Here is an 11,763-nt window from a genome sequence, read left to right as displayed (position 1 = left end):
TGAAATCGAATTAGGGATTTCATCGGAAGTCTTTTGAGAATGTTACATATGACATCGCAGGGAATAAAGAGTATGTTGTTGTGGTCGTCCATCACTTTCATGGTGTTCCCCACATTGGACAAGGAGAGTTCTGAAAGTTCTGATGGTGGGACTGAGGTTAAAGTAGGTAATATGGACTGGACATTAACGGGAAGTGTTTCGGCAAAACAATAAAATTTAAATGAAACCATTCTTTGCTCGTGTCAAAGTCGTAAGTTGTAACCACGGATTCTCAGCCGATCGGTTGATTTTCATCCAACTTCTGCTTCTAAAATAAGAAAGCATAATAGATAATTATTAGTATATGCGTTGAAAAAGATCCTGGCGGAATTTCAGTGTCGTATCTACCCTCACACGCCTTTCTTTTTCATTTATTTCTTACTTAATATACGATTTTTTTATTTAGAATTTGCATTCACATAAAGTTTTGAATTATTTTTAATAATATTATTATAAATGAAAATAATATTTAAATATTAATGCCATTCATTGAATTATATTTAATAATCATCATTCTTATTCATATTTCATGATTGTATTTGTGGACTCAAGAAAACTAAATTGAAAAAAAAGAAAGTATGATATCATGATCCTAAATAATGGGAGATTTATTTGTCAACTAGGTAAGTTGTACGATTTTTAAGCTTCTTTAAATTGAAAATTTAAAATACATATGAGAATGGGAAGATACGATAATAACCGTGTTGGAGATCGGGTGAATGTGAAATTGACTAACCGCTTCAAACGAAATCAATGGAGCCACACATGAGTCACTAATCTGGCAGCAATCTGTTTGATGGAAACCTTTTTCCACTAATCTAGCCTTATTACTTGTTTCATCTGGATTTTCTTTCGCTCTAAAAACCCATTTACACCCAACAATATATTTAGCTTCAGGTGAATGAACGTGCATGGGACCAATGTTTTATACTCATTAAAGCTTCAAATTCCTTTGCCAGGACTTTGAGTCTGTTATTAGGAGTTGTAAGGGCTTGAACATAAGCAGCAATTAGGGAAATAACTGTAAGATCTTCAGGATATGTGAGTTAGAACCCAACACTCAAGTTATAGCTGGCCTCTACAAGCACCAAAGGTTCAGCCCTTGTCATCTCAATCATGCGAAAGAGGCCATGAGCTGCATGTTTGGCCATTTTTCTATCATGAGGTCTCTACTTATGTCCTAAAATGGGCCACAAACAACAAACATGAGACTTAACCCAAACTTTTTATCATATAAGAGAAAAACGCTAATTTAAACAGGACTATGAAATCAAAAGAGAACAAAGCTAAGAGAGGCCTTCCTATTTGATGACTCTGCTGCCGATGAATGCCAAAACAATTGATACATTATTAGCTCTTAAGATTGTTGGCGACAACACCTAAATTGTCCAAAATTCAATGAGTCTTCTAACGTCATCTGTAATGCCCAAATCTTGTAGACAACAACACCTGCAGATAAGTGGTAAATCCAAGTCTTGTCCTATGGATAATGTCCTTAAAAGTTACTCCTCTGGTCCTTAATATAAATAAGATCTATTTAACTAATTTGATTAGATTAAGAAAGTTAGGTAAGTTAGTTAATTATAAGAAATGTGACATGTTTTTCCTAGAAACACCATAATCATATTTCTTAATACCCTCTCTCCCTTTTCTACTTGATTATGGTTGAGAGAGATATTTAGAGAAAATTGATAAATATGATAAATAGGTCTTATATTTAGAACCAAAACCAACTTAACAATTGGGTCCTATATTAAGAACCGGAGGAGTATTTGGCAACTAGGGACAAAGCAAGAGAGCCGCTAGGATTAAAGGGATCCTTCTTACAAAAACAGGATGAGCAAAATAATGAAAGATAAAAAAATGCATTTAGTAGCAATTAACTCATTGATTAATAGTCATGGATACAATTTAATGAGTAGTTTAAAGTTGTCGGTTGCGAGCATTGATAAGGCATGATGGTGATTGAAATGACATATTAATTAGATAGATATTTTGTATATAAATGCCTAATACTGTGTTTGACTAATGCTCAAGGGATAAGGAAAATTTGTTGGATTTATCTCCAGTGACCCGCTGTGCATACAAATTCACTTCTCATTTTAGCCCATTTAGTAGTCCAAAATTGGTTATTACTTGGACCTCTAGTCTCTACAATCCCAAGTAATGTGAGACTTCTTTTGACACACCCACACACAACATTCACAACAAAGATGAGATGGTGGAAGGGGATCCCAATGAGGGGAGGAAGGAAGAAAGTCAACCATAAGAGTCATATAAAATATTGGTTTGCAGAGGTAAAGAACAAGAATGATCAGAACTGGTTTGTATTGAAGGTTAGGATTCTGGTGCAGGAGAATCATTGAGATTGGAGACTGAAAATGACACTGGTTACATAAGAGAAGGAGCAATATCTCATTGCAATATTGGATGAGGTGGGGAACTTATTTGAGACAGTGGTTCAGCCACAGATTGTGTAGGATTAGAAGAAACTGATGATGCTAAAGTTGGAACGTTATCAAGTGGTCTTCTGATCAAATGGCATGGAAACTCTTTATAAGTGAAAGATTGTGGGTTCCATACAACTTGCAACCTTAAGCATCTGTGCAAGGTTGCAAGTAGTTTCAGTTGTTTTAGTTTTTGATTGGATTAATATTTACATTTTTTTTTTCATATGTTAGTATCTGAATTAAAATATTTTATAAATTTAAAGTGGATTCAGATACAATTTTTTACAATAAATTGAATTTGTATGATATCGTGATATTTTTGCACTTGTAAATTTTTTATTTTTTTAAAAAATTTTATTCCTTTCACTTTTAGACTTGGAGGAATTTGCATGATATTAATTGTTATGTGCATGTCAGTAATATTAAAATGAATCGATTTGATTCTTATCGATGATTAATTGTACAATTTAGTACATGTGTTGAATAGATTAAAAAGTGAAATATTTTTATGAAAATATTACTCCTATTTAAGATGTTTATTTAAAAAGAATGCTTGTTTAACATCTTATCATAGAATAACAGAGAACTCGAATTCAAAATAAATGACAATTTGACAATAAAATCTTGTTAATATTGGAAATTTTATGAAAAGTTTAAACTTTAAATTACTTTCATAATAATTGCATATTGTATTTAATCGAATTTAAAATTAATCTGTAATTGTTTTAATGTTTATCGATTTATTGACTATTAATATTGGCCAAAAAGTAAGCTTATTAAATTTATTGACATAGCTACTTTTTCAGTAAAAAAATATAAAGGCACTCACAAAATTATTACTCCTCTAGTCAATAATGTAAGACTCTTTTTATAATGTAATTACACTATGAAAGGGGTTTTATTATTTAGGATCTAAGGAGTATTATAGTATTAAATAATGAAAAAAAAAACTAAATGAACAAAAAGTTGTAAAATACTTTTTCATCATAATTGTGAATTTTTTGTCCAATCTGAATTGTTTACTATGAACACTTTTTATTTAATAATAATAATAATAATATTTATTACTTTTTATTTATTAATCCCTAATTTTCCGCCTCCAATGAAGTGCGGAGTCTTCCCATTCTCATCCTCGAGCACAATGGAGCAGATGGAAATGGATAGCAGCGCACCATTTCTTCCACAAGAAATAGTTAGAGACATTCTCATAAGGCTTCCGGTAAAGTCCTTGCTCCGATTTCAATGTGTATGCGAAGATTGGAAAATTCTCTTCAGATCCCCTTCTTTCATCGCAGACCACTTGCATCACTCTAGTCATCGAAACCCTTTTCTTCTTTTGAAATGTTTTATCGCGTGTGATTTCTATCACTATTGTTTGCTCGATGGCGAGATGGAAGTCCACAAACTTCATAAGATCCCTCTTGAGAATTCTAGGTTGACTGTCAGGAACCTCTATTCCAATCATGGTTTGCTCTGTCTTGAAATCGTTAATAAGTGTCATTCCCTTTTCTTGTATAATCCGGCGACTAGAGAAGTCAAACAAGTGTCCCGACGCCTTGAAAGATTTACGGGTACAGTGTTCGATGTAGGATTTGGGTTCAATCCAATTCTTAATGACCACAACATAGTGAGGCTCTTTGTTTCTGGGTATGATGAAATGGTTAATAAGGTGGAGGTGAATTCATTAAATATGGGATCATGGAAGGAGGTAGAGGTTGGGAACTTACGGGTTGTGAAACTTAAACATGGTGAAAGTTTTAGTGCTAATGGAGCTATCTTTTGGTTTGGGTATACAGTAAAGCATAAAGTATATAATGGGAAGAAGTGTGAAATTGCTGGAAGAGTCTGGATAGTTTCATTTGACGTGGCAAGGAAGCATCCACTTTGATACCAATGCCTGCTGAAATACGCTATAAAGATGGTGTTAGTTCTGCTGTGTATGAGTACAAGCTTGCCATTCTTTATCCCACTGCTATTGAAAACTCTGAAACTTCATCAATTGATTTGTGGGTGATGGAGGAAGGTACAGGTGCATCAGGGGAGAAATGGACTTGGACTAAGAAATATACTACCAGTCCTTTTCCGCGCCGATATCCATGGAAGTTATGTCCGCAAACTATTGGAGGAATAAAATGATCTGCAAAGTTCAATTGATGCCTGCAGCTGAAGGTAAGGTGAAGAATGATGAAACAAAAATTGTCATGTTCAATCTCGCTAGTAATGAATTCAAGAGCTATGCTATAGGCTTATGCGGCCATCATCAGTTCATATATAATAGTGATGATTGTGGATTAAGAGGTCTGCATAATACATTGATATTAATCATCCTGATATGGCTCACATAATCAGATGTTATGAACAATAAACATTCCAGCTCTAATATTATTTAGATGTCTAAAAAAATTTCATAAGTTGTTTTGTCAACTCTTGTAATCCTGTTATTTAAGCACTAGGTTGTCCATATTTTTATATATACTTGAAACTTGAAATTATGGTGGTAAAAAAAGCCTTTGCAACTTCTTTTAAGTAGTTTGAGTTGGTCTGGCCTTTGATTAGATTAGTATTTAAAGTGTTTTTTTCCCCCCTCCATATGTCTTCTTTAGAACACGAAATTATTAATATCACAATTAAATTTAATATATTTTATAATTAATTTTATTAATAAATCATTATTGTAAGCACAATTAATTATTATTTATTTCTATTAGACTATATTCTAATTAGAATATAAATATAATAAAAATTAGAATATAATTATACTATTCTAAAATTGATTCTAAAAAAATAGTAATTTAAGTTAATACTATTTTAATTAATATTATTTATATTAATAAATTAAATAAATTAGCTTGTATTAACTTGAATTAATATTCTTTCTTGGGACTCTTGACTTGTTTGTTCGATCAATATAGTCATCTAATTATGAATTAATTAATATTGATGTTTTATTACACTCTTTTTCACGACATGACTCATAGACATTACTTAGTTTCTTAAAAAAAAAAAAAAGAATCGTATGATATTAATTATTAAGTATTTGTTAGCAATATGAATCGATTAAATTGATATGAAATTATCAATGATTAATTGCACAATTTAGTACCTATTTAAATAAATTAAAAATTAAAATACCTTTATGCCAAATATTACTCCTATTCAAGATATTTTAAAAAAATGTTTAACATCTTATCAGTGAATAACAGAAATTGAATTAAAAATAAATGACATTTGTTATTAAAATCTTTTTAACATTGAAAATTTGACGAAAATTTTAGATTTTAAAGTAATTTCATAATAATTGCATATTGTATTTAATCAAATTTAGAATTCATCTGTAATTGTTTTAACGTTTATCAATTTATTGATTATTAATATTGGCCAAAAAGTAAATTTAATAAATTTATTAATACAACTACTTTTTCAATGAAAAGAATAGGATAAAATAAGCAAAACTTCCCTATACTTTTAGTTAGTTTTCAGATCACTTCCTTAACCTTTTAGAGTTTGAACTAAAGATCCTAATATTTTATATTTTGGTTATCAATCTTCATGCTATTAAAATTATTGTCAAAATTAACAATTGTTGTCTATTTTCTATTATATATGATATCATTTTGAAAAATAATATTTATCATTTGACATACAATTTTAAATATTATTATACTTAAAATAAAATAGTTAAAAGGCATTTACAATATTTATTTGACCATATCTTTTTTAAATTAAAAATTATAAAATACTTAAAAATTAAATTCTGAATGCCAAATATTATTTTCTAAATTATATAAAATATAATAAAAATAAAAAACTATGAGCTGTCAAAACTCTTTAACTTTAATGGTATTTTAATGGTAGGAGTGTTGATAATCAAAACATAAAAAATTAAGGTTCTTAATTTACCCTGTTAATGATTAGGGAGGTGATGTGCAATAGCGATAAAGTTTAAAATCGGAGTGAAAAATAGAAAAAGTTATAAAATAGTAAAATAGTTTTTTCATTATAATTCTGAATTGTTTACATTTTAATACTTTTTTATTTATTTACTACTTCTGATACTTATATATATAAGAGTTAATTTGACTTTCAATTTGGTTCTAACTATAATATCCTAATTCTCTTTGTCTCTAATATTTATATATATTTTTATAATATAATCCTTATATTAGTTGCCATGTTAAATATTCAATCAAATCGTATTCTCGAGCACCATGAAGCAGATGGAATTGGATGGCTGCACGCCATTTCTTCCCCAGGAAATCATTAGAGATATACTCGTACGGCTCCCGGGAAAGTCTTTACTCAGATTTCAAAGTGTGTGCAGGGATTGGAAAATTCTCTTCAGATCCCCTTCTTTCATCGCAGACCACTTGCATCACTCTACCCATCGAAACCCTTTTCTTCTTTTAAAATGTTTGATCGCATGTTATCTCTGTTACTATTGTTTGCTCAATGGCGAGATGGAAGTCCACGAACTTCATAAGATCCCACTCAAGAATTCCAAGCTGACTGTCAGGAACCTCTATTACCATCATGGGTTGCTCTGTCTTGAAGTCATTAATAAGTCTCATTCCCTTCTATTGTATAATCCGGCGACTAAAGAAGTCAAACAAGTGCTCCGACGCCTTAAATTGTTCAAGGATACGGATTACGAGGTAGGATTTGGGTTCGATCCAATTCTTAATGATTACAGGATAGTGAGACTTTTTGTTTCTTTGGATGATGAAATGGTTGAGAAGGTGGAGGTGTATTCATTAAGTATGGGGTCATGGAAGGAGGTAGAGGTTGGGAACCTGGGGGTTGTACGACGTTGATATGCTGAAAATTTTACTGCTAATGGAGCTATCTTTTGATTTGGATACACAGTAGAGTATAAAGTAGATAAGGGAAGAAGTGTGAAATTGTTGCTAGTGACTGGATAGTTTCATTTGACATGGCAATGGAAGTATCTACTTTGATTCCAATGCCTACTCAAATAAGCTATGAAGACGGTGTTAGTTTTGCTATGTATGAGCACAAGCTTGCTATACTTTATCCCACTGCTATGGAAACTCTGAAACTTCGTCAATTGATCTGTGGGTGATGGAGGAGGGTACAGGTGCATCAGGGGAGAAATGGACTTGGACTAAGAAATATACTACCAGTCCTTTTCAATGCCCATATCCATGGATTTTATGTCCGCAAACTATTTGCAGGAATAACATCATCTGCAAAGTTCAAGTGATGCCTGGAGCTGAAGGTATGAAGAATAATGAAACAAAAATTGTCATGTTCGATCTCACTAGTAATGAATTCAAGAGCTATACTATTGGCGTATGCGGCAAATGTCAGCTTATACTCAATTATGCAGAAAGCCTTGTACCACTTCGACAGCATCCACATTGAAGGGCTATGATACTTTTTGCATTGCAAAATTTACTGTCTACTCTTTTTTTTTGCCCCTCTTTTCAGGTGAGATGATCCATTGTAAATTTGCTCCTCCGGTCCTTAATATAGGATTCAATTATTGAGTTAGTTTTTGTCCTAAATGTAAGACCAATTTCTCATGTTTATCAATTTTCTCTAAATTATCCCTATGGATACTCCTTCAACCATAATCAAGTAGAAGAGGAAGAGGGAGTATTAAAAAAGATGATTATGTTATTTTAGGAAAAAAAATGTCACATTTCTTATAATTAACTAACTTACTTAACTTCTTTAATCTAATCAAATTAGTTAAATATGTCTTATATTAAGGATCGGAGGAGCACTTTGTTTCAAGACTTTTTTGAAAATAGACTTGGAACAATCTAGATCATTCTGTACTAAGGCTTGCTGTCCTCTTGGGATATTATGTACCAAACGTTTCTTGCTTTTTATTTCACTTGTGAGTTCTGGTTGTTCGTCTTTCTTCTAAAGATGGATATTTAATTTCGCTGTTTTGTGTGTGGCTTATCTGGTGCTTTTTGTCCAGGTAATATGCATGCATAATTGAGTAGTTATTCTATCTTGCAAGTGGATGTACTCCTCGAATTATTGGTGTATCAGAACAGTATCTGGTTTTTGGAATCTGGGCATGAAGTTTTCAGTCATCCATGTAATGATTTTTATGTGCTCGAGACATTGTCACTTCCTGTGTTTGTTTTCTATGAGCATTATTTGTTTACTTGCTGATTTTTCAATTTTATTTTCTGATCATCTACAATGATCTCAAACTAAAAAGTATATCAAAATTTTAAATTTTATGATATTGACGGTTACTCATTATCACGTGAACACTTGTCTAAAATGAAAACCCATCCTATCGTCTGTGTTGATTCTTGTGTTTCATTTTTGTATAGTTTCTTTTATCATTACATACTCTGTAAATTTAGAGTATGTTGATTATCTTATATTTTTCTGGACTTCTTTTTTTCTTGGAATTGAAAGTTTAAAAAAAAAAAAGCCTTGAAAGAAGAAAAGAAGACAGAAACTTAGGATAGATGATCAAGACACAAGGTCTGTAGGTAAATCAGCACATGAAAGATCCTCTCGGTACACTTGCCAGGTATCCCAGAGCATTATTCTGATATGTTCAATGAGTTATTTTGCAGGATGGAAATTTGGACTGTCTCACAAAACCAAGTTGAGAGGTTCAATTGAATCATCGTATGACGTCCCCTTTCTTGTAGTTACTTCTTCTGCTCAGTTGGAGATCTGTATGAATATCTTATATTTCCTGGTAAAGCAAGATTTAATGAAACGTTGTGCTGCCAAAATTCCTCGACATCAGATTTACTTCGTTTTCCTTATTAGTTAACTTGACAAGGTCATGTATTCTTAACATAAATTTTTTTCTCTCCTTATTCACAGTAATTATCATTATACTACATTCCGTTCTAATTATAAGAGCCAGTTGACTAATTTGAGGAGATTAAGGAAGTAAATTGAGTTAGTTATTTGTCCTAAATGGGTGTTATTTTTCCTAAAATATTCTTGCTAATCAAGTGTACTGACTAGAACTATCATTGTTAGAAAGGCTATTTTAGAAAAAATGTATAAATATGAGAGATAAAATAGATTGGGTTCTTATATTTAGAATAAAATAAAAGTCAAACAGGGTCTTATATTAAGGACCGGAGGTAGTATATTGTATCGTTTGTGTTTTTGGGGACACAGGGATGCGTTTTTGAGCCATCCATGTACCTTGGTGCAATGATCAATGGATACAATGTCACCAAAAATGTTCTATGAATGTCATATGTGGATACATGAAGAAATTGGGTTACTATGCTATTGAAGTATCGCTGCTCGGGATCTACAAAAAAAAAAAAAGAAGTCAGTGGCCATTTCCGTGGGAGATCAATGAAAAAGAAAATTAACAAGGAGTGCGTTTCATATTTTTAAGATAATATGATAGTACAGGATATTTTATTACCAAGCTGTTAGTTGAGATGGTAGGTGATTTTACTTTGTAAAAAAAAAAATTGTTTCATAGAAAACGCACGAGGATTTTCATTCTAATTCTAAAAATAAAATGAGATATAATTCAATTGCCCATGTCTGGCATGTGTTTAAAATCTTGCTGTCAATAATATTTATTTGATATAAAAGAAAAATAAGAGAAATATTTGAATAAATCATAAATGCTATTTGATATTGAAATTTCATTATTTGAAAGAAAAACATTTCATCATTTATTTTTAAGTTAACGATAAAAAAAATTAGTTTAAAATTAAACTGTAAGTACTTATTTAATTTTTATGTGCATAAAATTAACTAAATCTTAAAATTTGAATTGCTAACATACAAATTAATAAAATTAAAGAAATAAAATGAAATATACCTTAAGGAATTAAATAAACATTTTCACGAAAAGTTTATAAATTACATATTTCTATGCGCATTCATTCTTTTTCCCTAACAGAATTATAAAATCGTACTCAAAATAAAACTTGATTAGAGAAGATAATGGGAGAAAATGAAAATCATAGCAGATATATTCTTATAATGATATTAAATTAGATATCCAAATAATTAATAACAAAAATATCATAGATTACTGATAATAAATTATATGAAATTTATTTGATATTCATAATCTCTTAGTCGCGTATAATAGTTTAAAACACAATAATTATATAGATATATTTTTATGTTATTATCTTTTTAGTTAGATGTAATAAGTGCAAACAAAAAAATTAAAATCAACTTTAATTTAAGCTAATAAAAGCTACCTGTGAGGGAAGACAAAATTGGCGATAATCAGATGCCTTTTAGATTGTGTTATATCATGGAGAGATGTGATATTCCCTAATCCTACTCGCATGAGATTGCCTAATCTTATGTAGTAAATAATTACTCATACTAAATACTCTTTAATGGTTTTTTTCAATCCCAATCCCAATCCCGACTTTTTATTGTCAATGATTTGTAGTAAACGTAATTTATGATTCCTTAATCACATTCCATACTCATATTCTCGTTTTATTCCAAACTGATATTTCTTCTTCGATGGATTCCAGTCTGAAAATAATCCTATAAAACTCTTCAATCGCATGAACCTTACCACACATCGAACTAAAATGAAAGTTAGGATTGTAAAAGACTGAGAAGCATTATTGGAGGGAAAGAATGCCTTAATTAGAGCTAAATAAGTAATGAATATTTTAATCACTACAGTGCAAGAAAACAAACAATCATTGTATATTACAAAACTAATTGGAGAGGACAAAAAATCGTTATACAAGAAATATGCTATTGGAGTTTACAGATTGAAGGGATTGAAATTGATGCATTGGAAGACTTGAAGAAACAATTTGATTTTGATGCTGAAGTTGGGGTTCAACATTAGGATTGGTGATATCATGGATGCTTCTTCTTCTTCTCTTTTTGTTCCCTTTGTTGATTTGGTGGTCAAAGAACTTCTGAGCATGGCTAGCAATCTGAATTGGAGTCCTTGTCTTCACAACATTTTCAGAAATGTTCTTCCAATTTCCCTTCCCATATGTTTTCAATCCAATAAGAAATAACCTATAATTAGAAAACAAGAGAAAATATATTAGGACATTATTTATGTTAAAAAAAACAATATCAAAGAATTGAGAAATTTTCAATGCTTGCACACCTGTGTTCTTCCTCAGTCCATGACTTTCCCTTGTTGATATCAGTATGAACATTACTTGGTGCCCCTGAGTTAAACAAAGGTTGATGCACCAAGTGTTGCCTATTAAAGAGCGATGAAAATTCAAGGGATGCCTGTGGCAGCAACTGATCATGATGTGGTTGTGGATTATATCGGTGTATGGGACGAACTGAA

The 11,763-nt window shown here is 31.0% G+C and overlaps 1 protein-coding gene across 1 annotated transcript; it reads left to right on the top strand.

Moving 5' to 3' along the window:
* Positions 1-3,879: 3,879 nt before the first annotated feature.
* LOC114715268 (uncharacterized) lies at positions 3,880-4,377 on the top strand. The gene has a single exon (XM_028900064.1). The coding sequence runs from the start codon at positions 3,880-3,882 to the stop codon at positions 4,375-4,377; it is 498 nt and encodes a 165-aa protein (XP_028755897.1).
* The last annotated feature ends 7,386 nt before the right edge of the window (positions 4,378-11,763 follow it).

The sequence above is a fragment of the Neltuma alba genome, unplaced genomic scaffold (assembly GCF_004799145.2).
Source record: "Neltuma alba isolate B1F8T4 unplaced genomic scaffold, ASM479914v2 tig00011580_pilon, whole genome shotgun sequence".
Lineage (NCBI taxonomy): Eukaryota > Viridiplantae > Streptophyta > Magnoliopsida > Fabales > Fabaceae > Neltuma > Neltuma alba.
Note: the sequence above shows the minus strand (reverse complement) of the source record. Positions and strands in the feature narration are given on the sequence as shown.

What these genes read in the sequence shown, in the direction of transcription:
- LOC114715268 (XM_028900064.1), top strand. Translation starts at nt 3,880, where the DNA reads ATGGAAGTCCACAAACTTCATAAGATCCCTCTTGAGAATTCTAGGTTG.